Here is a 22,798-nt window from a genome sequence, read left to right as displayed (position 1 = left end):
TGTCCTTGTACCGTGGCTGATGCTGCTCTTTCCTCTCCAAAGTTTTCCCATCAAATCATAAATCTTGGCGTGATGGAGCCTGTGTGTGTGTGTGTGTGTGTGTGTGTGTGTGTGTGTGTGTGTACGTGTGCGCGCGGCCGACTACTGTATCCTCATGTTTGTGTTTCAGCTCGTGCGCGTTTGTACCCCAGGGATGGCTCCTTCGTGTGTGTACGTGTATGTTCAATGAGAGTTGGGCTCTTCCAGGTGGTTCTTTAATGAAAGTTAGTGGCATGAAGAGACAAAGTGTCAGCTGTCTGCGTGATAGATAGCACTGCTGCTAGCATTAACACTAGAGCTATCAAGTCGGAAGAGGCTGGCGTCCTCCTTCAGAGACGCTGTCTGTTAGATTAATCAGGTAATGGACCGCCCCCGTGTCTCTCTCTCTCTCTCTCTCTCTCTCTCTCTCTCTCTCTCTCTCTCTCTCTCTCTCTCTCTCTCTCTCTCTCTCTCTCTCTGTTTCTCTGTTCAATCCTGATGCTGCACTGCAGTTCTTTCACCTCTCTCTCTCTCTCTCTCTCTCTCTCTCTCTCTCTCCCCCTTCCTCTCTCTTGCGACATCAGTATCTGCAAATGCAGTTAGTTTGTGGTGTCTTTATCTTCCTCTCTTTTGTTCAATGACTTGTTTTCCCTCTCTCCCAGTCTCATTTGCATTTGCTCTTACACTTCATTTATGTCCGTTACTTGCTTTCGTTCGCATTATCATTCTCTTTCAACTTCCCTCTCTCTCTCAATTTCTCGACTTTTGTTTAGTTTTGCCGTCTATCTTTCTCCTTCTCCCTTTCCTCTTCTCTCGCTCTTGCCGTCTCGTTCATCTGACTCATTACACACACACGCACGCGCGCGCGCGCGCACACACACACACACACACACACACACACACACACACACACCTCCACCTCGTGTGCTCCTTTTTTCCTCTTTTCAGCGCGTGCAGACACTCTCAGCGGGCCAATTTCCCTGTGAATGAGCGGCGATGGTTCATTGTGGAAAGCGAGCCCCAGTGCGAAAGTCATTTCATCAACAGCGAGCCGCTTTATGCAGAGTCAATCACCCTGAAATATCTCTCCAATAGCTCCCATTTTGTTAAGCACCACTCCCCACCGCCATGAATATAATTTCTCTGATGGGGCCGCGCTCATACTTCTTTTTTTCTCGATCCCGCGCCGAATGCCGGAGTTAGTCAGAGTTAAATTGGATTTGAACTCTTAGAAGCTGATTTGGAATGGAAGCTTCGAGAGGGGCTGTTTGAGTGTCTGTCTGATTCCTGAGTGTTAACTGTCTTTTATTTTTGCAGTGATTGCATGTAAGTGTGGGTATTATCAGTTATCATCATAGCTGAATAAAAGTGCATTTATTCTCTAGACTTCATATTTAGTTTAAAAATAATTTAGGCAGTTTATTTTTTTTGGAGCTACAGTATAATTAATCTGAGTCCCCAGAAGCTTTCAGAAAATAATTGCCTCCAGGCTACGGGTTTGTGACTGCAAGTCTCTGGCCTGTCAGGGAAAGTCAATGAGTAATAAGTAAGTGCATCACACCAGAGGAGCACCATGCCGTACCGAGGTTGGGGAATGAAAATATCTTGATTAACCACTTTGAAGGTGTTGTAAGGGATGTGTTATTTTGTTAAAGTTAGTGCTTATAGCTCTATATTCTGATGGTAATCGTTGCTACATCTGTCCAGCTCTTAGGTAAACAGAAAATACATTTTCAAGTCGGATACCAAAGGCTCCTGTTACCGAACACGCTATAGGAGTTGCTATCTAAATATTGAGCTTTAATTTTTTAACAAAACAATTATGTTTTAACACAAACACTTATAACATGCATCCCTATATACTTTACGCAAGCTCACAACATGATTTCGTCACTGTTTTCGGGCATGCCTATTATGAAATAATACAATGGAACCAAGCCATCAAGGCTCTTTATTTGTGTTATCCTTTTAGCATTGCTAGTGTAATTGTACTTGCCGTACTGTTATTTTTTTTCTTTGCACCATATTTACGTGACCACGTACCCTGCTGTTTGTTGACTAGGGTTCGTGCCATTTACTCTGATCTTGGACTTTGTCAGTTACTCTGGATCAGTGGTGTAAAGTAACTAAGTACATTTACTCAAGTACTGTACTTACGTACAATTTTGAGATACGCAGGCAAATATTATACTTTTACTCCACTACAATTATTTGAAAACTTTAGTTACTTTGCAGATATAAGTATATGACATTATAAAACATACATTAACCACTTTAGCCTTATTTTATACCTAGGCTATTTGAAAATAGCCGATCTACAAGGTCACAACGCGTCGCATCGCAATGCGTTGTGAGCTTGTAGATCTGCTATTTTCAAACATATCAGTACTTTTACTTTTGGTACTTTAAGTACATTTTGATGCCAATACTTTTGTACTTTTACTCAAGTAAATTTTGAATTCCGGACTTTCACTTGTAACCGAGTACTTCTGCAGTATTGATACTTTTACTTAAGTAAAAACATTTGAGTACTTTTTCCACCACTGCTCTGGATAAGAGCGTCTGCTAAATGTCTAAATTGTAATAGGAAACGTCTTGTTCTTAAAATGTTATTCTTGTCTTTTTTTTGTTGCCAGGTTTGGGAAGCACCGTAAAGACGACCGTCCGGGCGACAAAATGGAACGCAAAGGTTCCAGCAAGTGGAGCGCAGGGGACACCCAGGTCTCCGACGAGGAAACCCAGAGGATGAGGCTGGAACAAGAGAGGTAAAGAACTACTGTTCAAAGGCTTCAGATTAGCACTCCATCAAACTCTAGTACGTTTTGGTTTTGGCTAGTACAGTTAAGTGTTGTCTGTGGTTCTGGCCAGCGAGCGTTGGTCAGTTTTCATCTGCGTCTGTCAACGTCTGGCCAGACACTCCGAAGAGTGAGCACACACTCTTGTGTACGTACACTCTCTGCGCTCTCTTCACCGTTAAATAAATACTAAGACTTTTTACTGTGTAATATGCTGTTAAAACTCATTTAGCTACCGAGGAGTTGATGCGGCAGCTGAAACTCATAAGCCACTCTTGACAGTATATTATTGTTTAGTTGAAGCCTATAGTGAAAGCTGAGGGAGTGCATCAATCCTGGGGTTGGTTTTAACTTTTTATTGTTATTGGGTAAACGCCCGTCAGCCGAACGCAAAAGAGTTACTGCGAACTTCAACGGAGACGTTTCTCTCTCTCTCTCTCTCTCGCTCTCTCTCTCTCTCTCTCTCTCTCTCTCTCTCTCTCTCTCTCTCTCTCTCTCTCTCTCTCTCTCTCTCTCTCTCTCTCTCTCTCTCTCTCTCTCTCTCTGCTTCCATCTGTCTCTTTACTCCCAACGAAGTGAAATGTCAGGCGGGCACGGTGCCAGTCGTTTGGGGTTAGCGCTTTATAAATGCCAAGGCCATTACCGCTATAGCTCCAGCTAATTAATTCCCCAGCTCTGGATGTATCGGGGCAGGAGTCATTAATGGCATTATGCCCCGCAGTCGCTCGTTAGGGGCAAATTTGGATTGTAATTCTCTCGTCGGGTTTTTGCGGAGCAGTTAGCCCAATAACATGATAATGGCCTAGTCTTTAATTATAATTGGGATAAGGTGAATGAAAATGTCACAGCGCGGGGATTTGGTTACTTCGTTAGATTCTTTTTCTTAAGTTCACTGTCACTTTTAATGGCAACTGCTTGCTAATAAGACAAACTGATTTATTGGACGTTATTCTGTGTCTTCGTTTTTTTTGTTTGTTTTTACGCCGTGGCTCTGCAAGAGGCTTCTATGAGCGTAGGTCCGTCTGTCCGCCCGCCCGCCCCTGCGCGCGTGTGTCCGTCCGCCCACTGTTTACAATGTACATTACATGCACATGTACGTACACACACACACACACACACTGATGTCAGAGGAAACCATGCAAGGCACCAACCTGCTCATTCTCATCACAAAGCCAGGGGACGGCGGGGATCGAAACGAGAACCTTCGAATCGATTCCCAAGCTGCCGCTCTTGCCTCCTGAGCCCCTGCCATCGCCGGCCGGCACTCCTAGCATTAGCTTTTTCCTCCCAGCAATTGAGGTGACGAGACTGTCAATGAATGTTCTGACTGGCCAAACGTTGCAACTCTGCGTCCGCTTGCTTTTCCCAAGGTTGACCCTGGAGTAGTCCCCCAGACTCCTCCGCCCCCTTAGCCTATCGATCGGTCTGGTTCCAGAGGCTGCTGTTAATCCACCCCTCTGTCGACCACATGAATGCATTTCCTCACAGGTCTGAAGGCTGAGCCAGGCCAGAGAGGGGGGTTAGGGGACTCCAGCTTACAAATCAATGGCTCCGATGGCAGACAAACATACAATTAAATTCAAATGGTACTCCTGTGCGTGTCTTTCAATATCATCTTAAAGGCATAGCTCACCCCCAAAATGTTTCTATCGATTAGTCACCCCATGGCAACTTGAATGCATGGATATTTTTTAGTTTTTGTCGCATTCCTAAGCCAATAATTTGATGACCGGCAGAGGTTCCGGTTGTGTCCCCTACCGGTCCACTGGACATCAAATTATTGGCTTAGGAATGCGACAAAAACGAAACAAATATCCATGAATTCAAGTCTCCATGGGGTGACTAATCGATAGAAAAAAAGTAATTTGGCTGAACTATCCCTTTAAACCAGCGACATCAACATGAAAACCACTAAAGCCTTATTTATATCGTTGCTGTCGGACATAAACCTCTTATTTCCATATTCCAACTTTTTGTGTTTTTTCCGTAAATGAATGCCCTACTTAACTCATTTACTGCCAATAACGCATATATGCGTTCTATTGAATACATCACTTGCCTGCCAATAACGCATAAATGCGTTCTATTTTTTAAACATTCTTTTTTTAAATTTGACCCTAAGACCTAGGAGATATGATTGTTTGAAGATCTAGACTCCTATCCACTTCCTTGTTAACTTAAAACTTAAAAATTCTGTATCTCGGCTCCTGAGTACTTTTTGTTTTTCAATTAAAAATCTCTGGCAGCCAACAGCTAAAAATCTGAAATAACTCTGGCAGCTAGTGAGTTAATTGCCCTACAGCGTCACACACAAGTATCTAAAGTATCTTTTGCTACTTTTGAATTTGAATCCTGAAAGTCCTTTGGACATGTGAGGTCACATGCCGAAAATAGCCGATCTAAAAGCTCACAAGCGTAGGATTGTAAATCGTCTATTTCAGTGCGGAACAACCGATGTACGATGAATTATAACTTAAGCCTACTTCTCCTCAATAAGACATTGTAGAACATGTCCAGATGTCTTGTTTTTTTCTCTCTCCTTTATGCAGGAATCTTATCCTGTTCTACCTTCCTCTAGCTCCGCTTCCTCTCTTTCACCGCCCGCTATCAATTGTGTCAGCCTCACCGCTGTGCAATGGCTTATTATGCGTCGGACACAATGGCACATAATGGACCATTGTTCTGCTCTGACATGACAGAAAGGTCATTCGCAATTCTTTCTGCTGTAATGTCCTGTCCTCCTCTCCATTCCCCACCTCTTCTACCCCCTTTTCTCTCTCTATACCTCCCCTCCTGTTTTCGCCCTATCACTCTCTCTGTTTGTTTCGAGATATCTCTGTCCCTCATCAAAGTTAATTATTGAGACTGTATTTTCTTTTTGCATTTTAATATGTTGGGAGTCTGAGGGAGAGCAGCTGTGACCTACCTTTTGTGTTTTGAATCAAGTCAAATGGAGTTCATCTCTATAGCCAGGGCCGGACTTACCGTTGGGCTAGGGTGGGCTGCAGCCCAGGGGCCCCCAACTGGGGGGGGCAATTTTTATTTATTTTTTAAACCTTTTTTTAATGATCAAATTGTCAATTAACCCTACCGAATTAACCGAATTAAGGTAACAAAAACCTGAAATAAAAGAGAAAAAAAACGCTAAAAACGGGGGTCTAAAAATTTACTCTAGCCCAGGGGCCTCAACGCCTATAAATCCGGCCCTGTCTATAGCGCTGTTAGCCAACGAAACGTGTCGTCAAGGACACGACAAATGTGATTTTAGTACTTGCAATCAAAGGTTGTTTTCATTTGTTTGTTTTGTTTTCATCCCTGCCTTTGACCGTAGCTAAAATAAACGTAGGCCACACTTTCTATAGACCATATTCACAAGGCGGCCATATTGCCACACCAGTTGCCACAGCAACGCAAAGTTAAATTCCAAAATGGCCGGCGTGTGAATATGGACTATGCTTCAGTCAGCGCCGCTAAGAATCCCGATTCCGTTCCCCCACAAAGCAGAGGTTGCATGTGAAAAGGCACAGATCTGTAACAGAAATGTACCCCGTGGACCCCCCCCCCCCCCGCCCGCTAGTGCTTCGTTTACGCACAGAGGGGGCTGCTGCAGGACGTGGGAAATGGCCCGGCTCTGGATTGTTATGTCTGGCCTTATCTTATCATCCATAGTGTTAGTGTATACAATCAGTAGAACTTGTACTCTGCAGCTCACTGATGGAAACACCGCTTTCCTCCCGGGTGCAAAAGATCTCTTGAGAGCGAGAACCCACTTCCTTCTGTGCTGTTTGATAATCTCTGAGTCCACAAATAGTTGAGATGTTGCGAGTAGCCAGTCAGCCAGCAGCCGTCTGACCAGTCTAAAATGGTCCTGAGTTGGGGTTTGTGTAGCCTCGATCGCCAGGCTTTTATTGTTTAGTTTTGCTAAAAAATAAAAGCCTGGACCAGCGCGTCGGTGTACCCGGTATAGGAAGTGTTTCATTTCCCCAACCAACCAGAGTGCACCAATGGGATCAGGCGCATTCTCTCCACGCTGATTTTAAACCCGCCCCTCTATACACGAAAGCAGGAAGGCTAGTGCAGCCTAGGGGGGGGGTGTGTGTGTGTGTGTGTGTGTGTGTGTGTGTGTGCGTGCGTGCGTGCGCGCTTTATTTTTATAATGGACGTCAATGGGGCTCGGATCAGGCTGAAACTCACTCCCAATAGGCTCCATGCACAGCGGCCATATTGGAAAGAAATTGGGCCTCTTCCTTACCTCCTTCACAGGTGTTACTAATTAAGGCTCTGTTCCATTTAGTATGGCACAGTGGTTCTCAAACTTAAACTTTCAAGGACCCCTATAACACAACTCTGAGAGTGTACAAATGGAACCAACGGGTCCATTTGGTTCCATTTGTACACTCTCAGAATTACACACCCGTAAAGGGGCTATTTGTAACCCCCTCAAGGAACCACTAGGGTCCCTGGACCCCACTTTGAGACCCTCTGGTGTAGCAGAGTGTTTCCAGTGAGCCAACATGCACAATATCAGCACCCTGACTCTGTTTGACCAGAATGGAACGGAGCCTTAATTAGTATCATTCGTAACACCTGTGAAGGCTCAATTTCTTTCCAATATTCAGACTCTACCTCACTTCTCTCTCCTTGTGTGCCTTCTTGTTGCCTTTGTTCGATAGATGCTCTAGTTTACAAACTAAAACTATTATGTTTTAGTTTGTTATGTTTATGTTAGTTAGATTATTAACAAAATGAAGAACGTTATTAGATGTTCTTTAGACAGATGCTAGGTTCATTGTTTACCTGATATTCTAGTTTATTTGAGGAACTACATTGCTCTCTCTGCACTCTACTTGTGTGACTACTTAACTTGTTGTTTATTGACTAGAGTTCACGTTCACTCGCACTTGTAAGTCGCTCTGGATAAAAGTGTCAGCTAAATGCCTAAATTCTAATTGTAATTGGAAACCGTGCCCAAATTTGGAGATGACTCGTGCCATCAATATGACGTTGATATGCCAGAAATAAATGATAAAAACTGAGTGCAAGCATTTTTATTGTCATAACAGCGTGCCTCTGTAAGAGCCAGAGAATTCATTCAGTCTCTCCATATTTGGGCAAATCTGACATCCTCTTCACTATGATGCCAGAGATCCAGTTAGAACCATGTCTTGTTTATCCACTTTAAGCCCTATTAATTTTTTTTCTAAAATAGCCAATTCTACAAGCTCAAGAGTCGTTGCATCGCGATGTGTTGTGTGCTTGAAGAGCTGCTGTGTTTTGTTTTATTTGGGAACATTTCGCCATGCCCAATATAGGGACAGCAGGATGCAAGTGGTTTAGGGGTATAGTATAGATTTGCATTAAAAGACGTTGACCACGTGACTGGCGGTTCACAGGTTCGACCCCGTACAATAAAAGCATCGGCTAAATGACTGAAAAGTCAGATGTAAATGTATAGTGCGTGTGAATCCTGCGGGGGGACTATTAACCATATGAAATGCCCCCCCCCCCCCCCCCCCGCTAGCCCATTCCTTCAGAGTCATCAGGGAAATGTACCTCTCTCTCTCCTTTATAACACTTTTCAACCCTCTGATGGAAAACCACGCTGCTTTCTTTCACGTATTTGTCTCATTATGTCCAAACATGCAAATTTTCCAGGGGGGCACTCGCCCGATTTCTATTCGCTGAGCGCCAAGCAAACCCAATCCGCCCCAATTACCCCCTCACACACACACGCAAGCGCACACACACACACACACACACACACACACACACCACTATTTCTGTCCCGCTCGCTTTTCCAGTGCCGTTAAAAAGGGGCCTGGAGAAATGTGAGTGTATGGTAATTGGCAGTTGTAAAGCTCTGATAATTGGCAGGAGTGTAATTACAGGTTGATGCGTAGTTCCCCCTCTGCTATGGAAAATGCTCTCGCCTCGTTATTCGCCAGGTAATGGCCTTAGAAAGAGAGTGTGTGTGTGTATGTGTGTTATGTACGGTACGTGTGTGTACGTGTGTGTGTGTGTGTGTGTGAGAGTATTGGAGGTTGGTGTGTATGTGCGTATTAACCTATTAAGACCTGGAACGCATCTGTGTCACTTTTTGATTTGAGCTAAAAAAAGCATCATTTTACACTTTTGTCCATTCAAAAATAGCAGATCTACAAGCTCATAGTACTCTATTCTTTGCTTCTGGGGGTCCCTGGAACAACATATTTTGAGATGACGGTCGGCGACCAAATACATCATTTTGGGGGTCCTTGACATGAAAAAGATTGAGAACCACTGACACAGCAACATACGTTTAAAAAAAAAAATGTTAGGATTTAGAAGACATTTTGTAGAATCGGCTTCAGGTCTTAATGGGTTAAAGCGCATGTGTGTGTTGGAGAGACGGTCTTTTGAGTCGGAGAGAGAGAGAGAGAGAAATCGGGAGGTGTATGTCAGTGAGGGGGGATAAGAAGAGGGGGGAGGTGTGTGCGTGTGTGTGTGTGTGTCTGTGCATTAGCAACACACTGTGAATACAAAGTGCTTCCCTTGTGTGTGAGGTGTTGTACAGCCCAGGGTCTATTATGCATTGTTTATGGTTTCTTTTGTTGGATGAATAATAGACTCTTCATCGTGTGTGCTCTGTAATGGAAAGTTAAAATGGAGCGATCAACATTCTCTTGCAGATGTTGCCACGGAGCGTCTCTCCCGTGTTGTTAATGTGACGCTGGAGATTAAGAAACGTGCGCACGTGCTCACTGTAAACGTAAGCCTGGGAGAATATTAAACTAGTTCTCCGAGAATTAACTCCGTCTGCCCGCACAGGTGTGGCCGAGATGATGATAATAATAATAATAAATAATAACCTGAAAAGTATGGTTCTCGGAGGTGCGCGTGTATTGCGCCCCCCTTTCTGTTATTTTAATCTACTGTTGCTGTAATGTATGTATTGGGCTGATCATTTTACACAGAAGTGTTTAAATATGCGATCTGATGAACCAAGATCCTTTGATCCAGGAAGCGCTGACCGTGACGGCATTAGTTTGAACTTGTCACCAGTTCATCCTGTCTTGTGTCCAACTGTATTAAAGCCGATATACCTCCAGGGATATGAGGCTCAAATACTCATCATTTTCGATCACTACTTTGCTCTTCTCCTCCAGGATCCAAGCCAAAACCAGAGAGCTGCGCGAGCGTCAGGCCAGGGAGCGAGACTACGCCGAGATCCTGGACGTGAGCCGACCCTCCGGCGGCGAGGACGAGCACCCGTACGCCGGCATCGCCTCCCTGGACACCTCGCTGGACGGCGGCGGCGTTGTTGGCGGCGGCAGTCGGCCGCACAGCCCCCGCCCGGACGACTACCACCCCCACCATCACCCACACCACCAGCACCCGCAGCACCAGCACCAGCTCTCCGACTCGGTGTACACCCAAGTGAGCAAGGCCCGCAACGGACGGCCGCCCTCAGCCGACAGGTAGGGCCCCCTGGTGGAGAAAAGCTGTCCCTGATGTTGCTTGATTAGAAGGGGGGGGGGCGGGATGGGAAAATAATGAATGGGAACAGAGTAGATCAGGGGTCTTCAACGTTTTCAGGCCAAGGACCCCCTAGCTGAGAGAGAGATGAAGCAGGGACCCCCTTCTATATTGTATAAAGTTTTGTTTCAGATTCAACTTTTTTTTGTTTACTTGGTCTGCTCCTTTTTCCCTCTACTCCTATACATCTTTGCCCAAAATAGCCGATCTACAAGCTCACAACGCCTCGCAATGCGAGGCGTTGTGAGCTTGTAGATCTGCTTTTTTTGGCTCAAGTTCTCCTAAGGGAAAAGGGATGCTAGGGTTCAAGTGGTTGAGGTAAAAAATAAAAATCATATCACACAAAGATTTGGCAGACCCCCTGTAGTAACTCTGAGGACCCCCTAGGGGTCCCGGACCCCCTGTTGAAGACCCCTGGAGTAGATAGAGAAGAGAACAGTGTGGAACACAATAGAATACAATTAGTAGAGTAGGCTCAACAGAATATAAACATTTGTTTGGTCTTTTGGCTTCATTGTGGTTACAAAACAAAGACATAAAAACACAAACACTACAAAACACAATTAATACACCCAGGCATATTCAAGTTCATACAAACTGATTTAAAAAAGTGCACTTCTTGGCAGATCATTTTTTTATTCTTTCTTCGTGCGGTTAATTTTTGAGGTGAGAAGTTTCTTATTTGTTTCTTATTGGCTTCTCTTCTTTCTGTATTTTTTTTTTTTTTTAAATAATACTTTTTGAGATTGCGTTATTAATATTAATGACTCAGGGCTGAATGCAGACGGTGAGATACTTTATCTGTCTCCTTCAAAGAAACAAGTCAGTCGGAAGGTTTTGATTAATTTACTATCGTTTAGAAATCTAGACAATGTGAAAATGGGAAAATAAAAAACAACAACAGACTGCATGATATGAATAAATGGGAACATCAGTGAAACAAAAAGGCATCTTACATGTTAAAAGCAAAAAAAAAAGCAGTATTTTTTTTGTTTTTTATCCTGTCTAGAGTTGTTGCCGTTTAATATCTTACAAAAATGCCTACGGTGTCCTTCTTGTTGTCAGTGATGTTGAAGATCAATAGAACCATAATGATGTCTGTGTTGCTTTTGTAGACGCAATGTCTGTACAATACTGAACTTAACATCACGGTGTACCAACCTCACCCTATTTACTCATTTAACACTAGCGCACACACACACACACACACACACACGCTCACACCCTGATTTGTAGCATGTGTTACTTACCTATTGGTAAAGTGGGAGACTTTTGAGCTTTGGCATTCATAGTTTTTCATGTATTCTTAAGAAACAATTAAAAAATGTACTGATCCACTTATTAGATTGTATTCACCTGTTTCCTAGGCTGTGTGTTTTCCACTTCCTGTCGATTTCATTGGATATCATTGGCCATCTGACCAGTTTCATTGGATTTCATTGGATCAAATCGTCAGGAAGTGGAAAACACACAGCCTAGGAAACAGGTGAATAGGATGAGAAAGTAGGCAGTCTGTGACATCACTTCCAGGGGTGTGGCTTTCTATTTTTGGACGTCTGACTACAAGGGTATAACGTCGTGGAGATGCGGGCATCGTTGGTTGGTTCATCGACAACCTTGACCTACAGTACTATGTATTGTTTCATAGTGGTGTGTTCTGTGTTGTGATTGAATGATGATACAGTGCATTGAGTGACATGCATATACATACATACATACATACATACATACATACATACATACATACATACATACATACATACTGTACATACATACATACATACATACTTCAATCACCCACTTAAATATAATGATAATAAATTAATAAAACCGTCATATTCTTTTCAACTTGATTTTGCACATGCAAGGAACTTGCTCACACAAATCACACAAGACAATAACACAACAAGTACAGTAAGTCGTTTTTTTTCTCAATATGCATATGGCCTCTCTCAGAGACATTGACTGCACTAAAAGGATAAAATAGCATTTTGTACATCATCATGCGTGGGCGCTGTGGTGTTGTTTTTTATTATCAATGTAAGAAGTGGATTCATTTCACTAAAAGGTCCTAATCGCCATATAGCTCGCTAACCTTTCGCCACTTCCTCAACACCAGAGACCTCCCATAGTTGTTATTCCAGTCAGAGGCGTGGACTGGGCTCAGACAGAGCTCACATAACAGCAACCAGCGGTGTTATTGTGGCGTGGGGGCTGTGGCGGGCGCTATATAGCTAAGCCGCGAGAGCTAGCTCTCACACACCTGGAGGAACAAAACTAATCAGAGCAACAGGAGGCAGGTGGTAAATGTCAGAGCCCAGCCTGCCCGCCACACACAATCAGCCTCCGTGCGCCGGAGAGAGACCCCAGAGACCTCAGACCGCCCAGGGGACTGAACCTTTGTGGATTTCTCAGCCCCCTATACACATGTATTATCTCACTCTCTCACCCTCACACGCTCTCTAGTCACCCGTTATTTTCTCTCTCTCTCTCTCTCTCTCTCTCTCTCTCTCTCTCTCTCTGTCTTATCCCTCTCTCTGCCTATTCACTATCTCCTCACCTGTGGCTCTCTCTCTCTACCTTTCAGTCCCTCATATAATACTGTACATATTTACTGTCTTCTCTCTATTTTCTATTCCCTCTTTCTCTCTCTCTCTCTCTCTCTCTTGATTATTGTTTTTTCAAAAATAGCAGATCTACAAGCTCATAGCGCAGCACTCGGTGCCGCGCTATGAGCTTGTATATCTGCTATTTTTTTAATAGCCAAAGTGTAAAATAATGCTTTTTTAGCTCAAATCGAAAAATAACACAGATGCTTCTACAGGTCTTAATGGGTTAATATCTTACAAAATCTCTCTCTCTCTCTCTCTCTCTCTCTCTCCCTCACTTTGTCTGTATTTCCTGACACACCGTCGTCAGTCCTTCCCAAAAATGTGTCTACAATGTAATGTAAACGCACGGTGCATCATCACCAGTAGCAGCCCCTTGCTTGCTGCAGTTATAGCACACCGCATTTCCCCCAAAAACCCTCCTTCGATCGATGTGCGGCGAGGGAGACTGCTGCGGGGCTGTAGCAGCAGACAGGATTTGGGAACCGCTTGCATAGCCCCGCGGGCATACCAGAAACCATTGGCTTTTTGCACAGATAACTCTTAAACTGCCAGAGTATATACACAATATACCCCCTTCACTGCCAGAGATTGTGGTGTTTTATAACCTTTCAAGTAGTCACAGAATATTTATCTCCAGTATAATTGATCCCCTGATGGTTGCTAATCACTTAGTGTTTTCAGGTGTGGTTTCGCAAATGTCAACGAGGTCATCGCGACCTCGTTGACATGTGTTGTCTGATGTTTGAAAATGGCATGTTTCAGGTTGTAAAACACAGGAAAAATTTGTTTTTTTTCTCCGTTTATTTTTTAACATTGAAGTGAATGGAGCAGCAACTTTTAGGATAGCGTTATCTCCTGGTTCCTTTGTGATAAACGGGGAAAAAAAATGTTAAAAAAATGTTTTTACAATTTTTTCTCGTCGATGGTAGGCTGAGCCATGTAGAGAAAAACGAGAAATCTCGTCAATGGCAGGCAAAGAGATAAGAAGTGCGCCCCGCGGGTCTGAATGAATGGGGGTTTGTCCTGGCGGTTGGTTTTCACACGTTTCCCCAGACTAGACAGACTAGCCTCGCCACCCGTACACTCCAACCAACACGGCACAGCTCCCCTCCTATTGATTTATAATTCATTGTTGCTGCTGCTTGCCGTGCAAGCAGATTTGTCGGTGGGTTTTTCCTCTGATGTGGGGGGGGAAGCTTTTTGCAAAAGGCGTGTGTGGATGCATGGGAGGACAGTGGACTTAAACACAATAGGCGCAGACGGTGACTGCGGTTTCCCCCGTGAGTCACGGTTCATGCCAGTATTCTTTACCAACACTCTGACACCTAAATAATCCTTCATCCATTTTGCTGCATTGGCAATATAATTGTTTCTCCCCCCCCCCCCCCTTCCTCAGTGTGTTGCTCACAGACATTATTTTGATGGTAAATCTCCGAAGGGGGAATGAGTTTGATGAGAAAGCTTGCTCCCACTCTCTCTCTCTCTCTCTCTCTCTCTCTCTCCCCTTCCTTTCCGCCTACTGAAAGCCCAGGAAAACAACATCGAGCAGACGGATATCCATGACCTTACTGCTTTATTAGTTTTCTGAAAAATCTCTACCCCCCTTCAGGCTTCGCCCTGCTGTAGTATTCGGATTTACCGGCAAAGTACACCGTAATGAATTTCATTCTGTTATGTCACACGCCGAGATTAAGTCAGAGCAGTGTTAACACAGCATGTTGTTGGTTGTGAACTCAGAAGTTGGGTTTGTTGCAAAAACCTCTCTTGGAAAACGGGCAGAGAACCTGCATGTGTCCCGTTCAAGAATTCAATTTAACTTCAACCATGGTGTTCAATCATGTGCCACAGAGAGACACAGTGATTGCCAGTCCAACCAAACAAAGTTGATTTCACTTTATTTTGTGTGCTCTGTGCTGTGAAAAGTCTCTGGGCCCTCCTTGGTTGGTACCAGTCAGAGGAAGGCTATAATTTCAGAGTATGATTATCTCTCGTCTCTATCTCAAACAGCAAGCGATACTGTATGGCTCTACAGTGTACATGGTTATGCAGCTCGTGCTCATAGCCCATACATGGGCAACTGGCGGCCCGGGGGCCACATGCGGTCCCCACCTTCACTTATTGCGGCCCGCAGGTTAATATCGGAATACTGATATATTATTGATTTCAGCTGTTACAATTGCAAACATGACCCGCTTTAATTACCACTACTATATTAGCAGTAGCTTAATGACTAGTATTAAAATTCAATTGTCTTTTTTATGTCCAATGTATTTGTATTTAAGTTAATAAAGTTAACATAAGTATAACTAAATGCATTTGAAATGAAATAAAATGTTACTTTTCAGGATTCCAATTCAAAAATAGCAAAAATAGCCGATCTACAAGCTCAAAACGTGTCGCAGCGTGACGCGTTTTGAGCTTGTAGATCTGCTATTTTTGCTATTTTTGTGTGACAGGCCCGACAGTATATGCAATGTGGCCCTCTGGAGTGAGTGTGGTAATATAGTGGCCCTCTCCATCATCAAAGTTACCCACCCCTGTCATAGCCCATTCATACCTAGAGAAAGTTAGACACTAGCTCTTTTTAGAAGCCCTTGATGTAACAGAATAGGTGCCAGGAACACAAACAGCCCAGAGGTATTAGGTTTCACTCCCAAATCCTTGACGGTAAGAAAAATATACCTGCTGGGAGAACCAGGAAGTGAAGTTTCCGGTTTCCGGTATGCCTGCCCTGTAGGACAGGAAGTTAATGAGCCCCTAGCATGCCAGGCGTAGGAGGGAGACGGGGAATGTTTGTTGTTAGGATCTGTGAATGGCAGCAGGGGCTGATATCAGAGCCCAAGCATTGTGGAAAAAAACGATAATATGAAACGATAATTCATCTACACTACAGTAAGTAACCGAGAGTTCAGAAAGATCTTGGTCTCCAGCCATGCCCGTAGCTGTAGTGTGCATACCGAGATAACTGGAACCTGTGGACAGAGTAGAGCAGTTACATAAGATGTCAGAGTGGGCTTTTTTTTGTCTGAATGTTCTGGACATGTTTGCTGCGTTATCTTGGGTACTTGCCACATGAATTCAAGTTTGTTTTTCCTTCCTTGTTCTGTATTTTCGAGTTGTTTATTTTCATACTTTATTGTTTTACAGAATGGTTTGCATACAATGATGGATGGTACACAATCAAATTACATTTAGTGCTCTATTGGCTTTGCGTTGTTTTTCTGTGTTGATGATATGGTAGAAATGCCAGCTGGTAATGTATCAGGTTGCACATTTTTCCTGAATGTCTTGGTCAAGGACACTGATGTGATGCCGGGAGGAGCTGGAATCAAACCGGGAAGCCCTCTGATCTGAGGCACTATTTACTACCATTGTCTACGTGTTGAACTTCAGTAAGCAATGGGACCCCTAACCCTTCATACCAAACCTTCCCCATTGACCACTCTGCCTTCAGCTTCTCTAAAAGAAAAAATAAAACATCTTTCTTACTCCTCCAGGCCCTCATCTCCTCACAAGGCTGTAAAACGCCCAATCACCCTTCTCCGCGGCCCAGCTATACGCTGGAAAGGAAAGGGGAAAAGCAAACAGACAAGAAGGACCAGCTGCATAAATATCCTGTGGAATTCATTTTCTAATTGCCTTTTGCCTTTCCAAACTACCCTTGTCCAAGATTTCAATTTAATCGTAGAGCTTTTAAACGAGAGAGAGAGAGAGCCGAAGGGGGGGAGGAGAGCAAAAGCGAGACTTCAGAAAGAAGCTTCAGAAAGCCTCGGGGAGCATTCCTCCGCTTCCTCTGCCCTAAGCAGAGGGACGTCCACGATGCCTGTCAAGTCGATCAGTCTGTCTGCAGCAACGAGGTCGAATCAACGGCCAGCAACGTTCGGCTCCGCAAATTAGTTAACCGCGGATCTCCTCGACGCGAGTGGATCAAGGGGTTGTGCACGTTATACTTTGTGTGAAATTTGTTTTACCGTGACACAAATGTCTTCTTTTCCTCCAGTCGTTGTTTTGGCCCGGCCCACAGTTTTGCAGCGTAGGTGGCACTACTGTGGAGAGATTATAATGTTCTCTCTGCAATGCTAGTGTGCTTTGGCCCCCTGCCGATATCCCGTAACCTTGCCCCCGGGAGGTTTTTTTCTTGCCTCTCCTCCCCCCCCCCCCCCCCCCCCCCCCCCCACACTCCATTCTGCCAAGTAAAATATTGTCTAAAGCTGTTGTTCTTTTTTATCTCTATGGTTTTTCCCACAACTATAGGGTAAAAAAAAATATTCCACATAAGAGGCCCTGGCGGGTTCGCTTGACATCTGTTAACATTTGTCATCGTCTACATTTTACGCAAAAGGCCTTGCCCTCCCGAACTGTAAATAACGAGTCGTGGAAAAACCATATCCCATGAATGACGGGCTGTACCTGCTGCGACGAAATCAGCTTGTCTGTATCCATTCGTCCGCTTGTCGCCGATTTACGACACACGTTCACTTAGGATTTATTTTAAAAGGCGGCAACAGTGTTATTGAATAACATTCATCCTCATTAGCCTGTAACGCATGCCAGCTTGTGTTTCATCGTATGTGTGTGCATACATAAATATGTATATATAGTAGTACGTGTATATTCTTGTGTGTATGTCCTGGAGTATGTATGTGTGCGTGTATATGGACAGTCAAGTCAATTACACCCCTCTGTTGTAAACCCACCCCCACACACGGCAGCAGTGAATGCTGGGTAAGGCTCAGGGGGGATTTGTTGTGATTTGATTCTGTCTGTTGCAGGAGGAGGCAAAAGGCTTGTTATTGAATCGGCTCCCATTACATTTCATCTCCGCCAGGGGACCCCTAGGGGTGGGTTGTGGGGGGGGGGGGGGTATGCAAGGCACCCAGAGGGGGGAGCACACCGCGCCGGTCAGCACCGTAACTAACGCAGGCCAACAAACAAACAAACAAACGAGGACAGTTTGCATGTTGTTACCGGGCGGATATAAGGTGGCGTGCACGTGTTTGTGTGTGTGTGTTACTGAGTGCAGGTCTGTATGTAATGTATGTACGTGTGTGTGTGTGTGTGTGTGTGTGTGTGTGTGTGTGTGTGTGTGTGTGTACGTGTTTAATGTACTGAGTTGACAGATTTATGGAGGCTTTTCTTTGTTGTTCATGCTCATGTGATACGTATGTTGATCAGGTCTCTGATCGTGAGGTGTGTGTGTGTGTGTGTTCCTGGTTTTGATAGGCCCACGCATTCAGAGGGATGTGTGTGTGTTAGATTGGGCTCCTAGGCAGCTTGGCTTTGCAGCACTGCTTTATAAAGGCCAATCAATCCCTCTCCTCCCCAACACACATACACACAACTAATCCTACATTCCTTCTATTCAGGTGGTTGAGACTCCCAGCAGGAGCCCCCCACACACACACACACACGCACACACACACCCCCACACACACACACACAGATGAAAACAGCACATACACAATGACCTGCTTATGAACACACACAATGTCAAGGCGGATTAACATGGATGCAAATGCACGGATACTGTATGTAATATGTACGCACGCACACACACACACACACACACACACACACACACACACACACACACACACTATGGATGTTAGTGCGGACACAACCACAGACAGACCTACACACCCGAAATACGTTCACGCACATACCTGGAGAAACAACATATCAATAAGCATTGGAGGAGTGCACAGAAGCCGCACGTGCACATCGTGGGCAGTCATGCAAGTCATATTGCATGTGACAGTTCACGCTGATTCTCATACCCTGCTATGACTGCTATCGCTGTGTGTTGCTGTCATAATTTAGCTGGCCTCTGTTCCATTTGAGACGAAACAATGAAAGAGACCTTAGCTCTGATGCTGCGTTCACACTGGCCGCTTCAACAGATAAAAGCTACGAAGCATATCTGTTGCTGTTGAAGTGTTCAGCAACGCGCTCGTTGGTGTCAAGCATGCGTCCGATGAGCGAGAATGTTTTTAAGGAAAATATAAAGCCTGGGGTTAAAAAGATAATAATACAGTTCCACCCATTACAAGCAGGAATTGTGTGAAGAGAGAAGGTGAGGGTAAATGGTTAAACAACACTTGGGGCCCTATTTTCGCCACTCATTATCCCTAAACTTCTTTGCCATTTTTTTTACTATTTGAAAACCATTTTCAAATAGTTCAAATATCCAATCTACAAGCTCACAACGTGTCCATGTAGATCGGCTAGTTGAACTATGTGAAAATGCTTTAAAAAATGGAAAAGAAGGTTAGTGATAATGGATAAGGCACCGGTGAAAATAGGGCCCTTGGTTTTTAGCTTTGTAGCTGCAGTTGAACCCAGCTTGTAGCTTCGTGGATTTTTGTAGCAGCTACAAACGCTAGGTGTCTCTTTGTATCTTCATGTCGCTGGCCTCCATTGAAAATGAATGGTAGCTTGTAGCTTTATAGCTGCCTGTCTGAACGCAGCATGAGAGTGCACAAAATGTAACCGAATGAACCCGTAACATTTGCGCACTCTCAAGAGTTAAATGAACACTCAGGATTTTTACTGTGCAGGTTATTATCATTTGAATCATCATTATTATCGTCATCGTAAAACAGCAGTGTGCTGGAAGGTTTAAGGAATTATCTTACTGTAGCAGAATCGAGAAAAAAAACCGAATGTAATAATATTACATTACAGATCATGTAAATTATGTTTGGATTGAGTCCTCCGTTAATCCCCCTCACGGATTTGATTATTAGTAACCGGGATTATGTGTTCTGTTGATACCACACACGCTCTTCCCCAATCATAATAGAAATCCCAGACATTTTAATAACACAAAACCCAGTGGGGATGGCTCTTAATATTCACTTAATATTATGACTTACTGCTTAGCATTTTGGCAGCTGAATTGAGTATTTGATCAGGGCTTTATGCACATTCGCCGCACTCCGAGACTTCCGTAATATTTATTGATGTGAAGTTCACTGCTATCAGGGGAAATCTAACTATCTCTAATCTTTTTAGTGGAGCTTTTTTTTTCTTCATCCGTGCAGGGGTTATATGGGTTCTTTATGTGCTGAGAGACCAGAGAGCGGCCCTGCTAGTGATGCCAGCTCCCCTGGAACCCATTTCAAACCTATTATATTACTGCAGCTGCACAAGAGTAAAGATTAGAGGAGCGGGCTTATGACTGTTAGGTCGCCAGCTTGAATCCCTGAACCAGCTGGGGGGAAATTAATGAACAATGAATTGCCATCTCCCAGCCCTCAGCCATGATCACAGAGGTGGTCCTGAGAGGCAGGTATAAAGACCCAATCGGCCTCAACTCGTCTGCTCACAGTTTCAGCCATAATAATCATAATAATATCATACATAAAGGTTATTTCTCCAGTAATTCATTTTTAGGGATTGTGTTTGTCATACAAATTTTGTTTACTTTTTGTCCAAAGTCATTGAAATGATACTGAATTTACCTAAATACCTGAGTCAATGTTTGCTTAGCTTAGCAGTACAGAGTGCTAAAGTACAGGAAAAGGACATTCGAGGTTAATTCGCAAATATATCTTTTCTCCAGGGACTTTTTTTGGCTAGACTTTTCAAATCAATCCACACTTTAAAATGCATTACAACTCAATGATAACAAAAAACAATGGTAGGATGAAATTGTAGTGTTTTGGATTACCTATCTCGAGCAAGGTTCAGTTCTGTAGCTTTTCATGCCGTACTGAACAATTGACGGGATCCAATGGCTCCCTCGATGACCAACCACTGTATGCTTTGGAAAATGGTCAGCACTCGGCGATGTAATGTTACGTTTACGGTGAGTCATAGTCAATGAGCCCAACATGCCAGATCTGGTCCATTAAAAGACTGGTTCTTAGCGTGGGGTCCTTGAGAGGGTTACAGCTCTCCAGCTAAATTATTGAAGGTTATGAACCAAACTGAGGAAGACTTTCTAGTCGAAACGTTAATCGTGCAATAAAGCTTTCGTTGGTCCTGCACCTACCCTTCAGTGGATGTGCCAGCTCTATTCTCTTTTATGAACCAAACGGACTCTTATGGGTCTGTAAAGTGTAAATATTTAACTCCCGGAGTTAACCACATGAACCCTTGAGTTCCGTATTCCTGGGTGAACTATGGCTGCTGTAGTGGAGCTCTGCGGGTGCCATCACTAGGAGATACAGTACAGTGTTTTGACTGTCGAGTTCCTATAGGCGTAGCCTCGATCTCAAAGCTTTTATTTTGTAGTTTTGCTAAAAAATAAAAGCCTGGACCAGCGATGTTCCGGGCATAGGAAGTGGGAGTCATCCTTAACCAACCAGAGTGCAGTGGGCGTCGCTCCAAATGTTATGCGGGGCGGGGGTGACGGACAGATCGGTGAACCAATGGGATCCCACGCATTCTCTGTCTGGAGATGTTAAACCCGCCCCTCTATGCGAGATATCAGACACGCTAGGGCAGTCTACTATAGGTGTGAATGTGTGTACCTGAATGTGAATCTAAAGATGGGCCTTACTGGGAAAAAAAATGTCATAAATGGCCAGAAAAAAAGAAAAAAAAAAAACATTTCCTAGAAAAAATAAACAAAACAAACGGCCCAAATCAACTGAAAGCCTGAGGTTCTTATTATTCCTACAACTGCAGCCACCCCCGCAACCACTCCAAAAGTCATCACCGGCATTACAAGCACGGAGTAAGCACAGTAAGCAAGCCCAGCGCACCACCACGCACGCCCACAATAACACAACACAACACAAACCCACACACTCACGGAAAGAGCCACCACTCTCTGGGCTGTGAGTAATGCTGTTCCCATGGAAAACCCCAGGGACGCAGGATGCTATTGGACACAACACAGAAAAACGGCAGGGGATGATTAGTGGTGACCTGGAACACACACGCGCGCACACAGACACAGACACACACACACACACACACAGAGATACATACTTAATGTTACACGTAATCTCTGCACACATAAACCCACACACACGATACAGATGAGCATTAGAGTTGTTGATCAGGAGATGAGAGTGTACTTCTCTGTTGCTGTGTGTGTGTGTGTGTGTGTGTGTGTGTGTGTGTGTGTGTGTGTGTGTGTGTGTGTGTGTGTGTGTGTGTGTGTGTGTGTGTGTGTGTGTGTGTGTGTGTGTGTGTGTGTGTGTGTGTGTGTGTGTGTGTGTGTGTGTGTGTGTGTGTGTGCGTGCGTGCGTGCGTGCGTGCGTGCGTGCGTGCGTTCACGTGTAGACAGATGTGTTGTGTGTGTGTTCTCAAATTCTGCACGAACCCGAACCCGACACTACCCAACCCGACGTTTTTGGGCCGGGGCAAACATACCCGGGCCGAACCTCGATTATGTTTTTAAAAAGGGCTTTTTTTTAAAAACCTGTTGAGAACTCTAGTGTGTGTGTGTGTGTGTGTGTGTGTGTGGTTCCACCTCTCCTCTCCTCACAAGTATCGACTATGTCTGCAAACAAAATGATGTCATACTGTATTTTGTGTCTCTCTCTCTCCCTCTCTGTTATACACTCTCTCTCTCTCTCTCTCTCTCTCTCTCTCTCTTTCTCTCTCTATGTCATACTCTCTCTCTCTCTGGCATAAAGACTTAACTGCCACACTATCATGGGCACAGATGCTCTCCTTGCTAGTTAGCCATTAAGTACCTTTTATGCTTTACAATAAACCATTTTGACCCCTAAAACAAATAGGTCATCAAACATTTAAAGGGAGCCCTGGCTTTAAAACCCCAAACCCCATCACCATTACCGTCACACATGTCCCTGTGGAGACCACTTAATGTATTAATATTTATCATATCAGAGAGAATAAGGCTCAGCATTCTTAAGTCTCCCATCCATGGAGCTTTAG

At 44.2% G+C, this 22,798-nt stretch overlaps 1 protein-coding gene across 4 annotated transcripts in view; it reads left to right on the top strand.

The window, feature by feature from the left end:
- The window catches only part of LOC308093845 (partitioning defective 3 homolog), a 318,000-nt gene that overhangs the window by 228,790 nt on the left and 66,412 nt on the right, over positions 1–22,798 (top strand). For all 4 annotated transcript variants that reach the window (XM_080440218.1, XM_080440219.1, XM_080440217.1 and 1 more), the window contains 2 exons: positions 2,655–2,783; positions 9,959–10,270. In XM_080440218.1, the coding sequence (XP_080296344.1) occupies positions 2,655–2,783; positions 9,959–10,270 (441 nt within the window). The remainder of the gene's footprint in view (positions 1–2,654; positions 2,784–9,958; positions 10,271–22,798) is intronic.

The sequence above is a fragment of the Gymnoscopelus braueri genome (genome assembly GCF_963280865.1).
Source record: "Gymnoscopelus braueri genome assembly, chromosome: 10".
NCBI lineage: Eukaryota > Metazoa > Chordata > Actinopteri > Myctophiformes > Myctophidae > Gymnoscopelus > Gymnoscopelus braueri.
The sequence above is the reverse complement of the archived record's forward strand: the minus strand, read 5'-3'. Positions and strand labels throughout refer to the sequence as shown.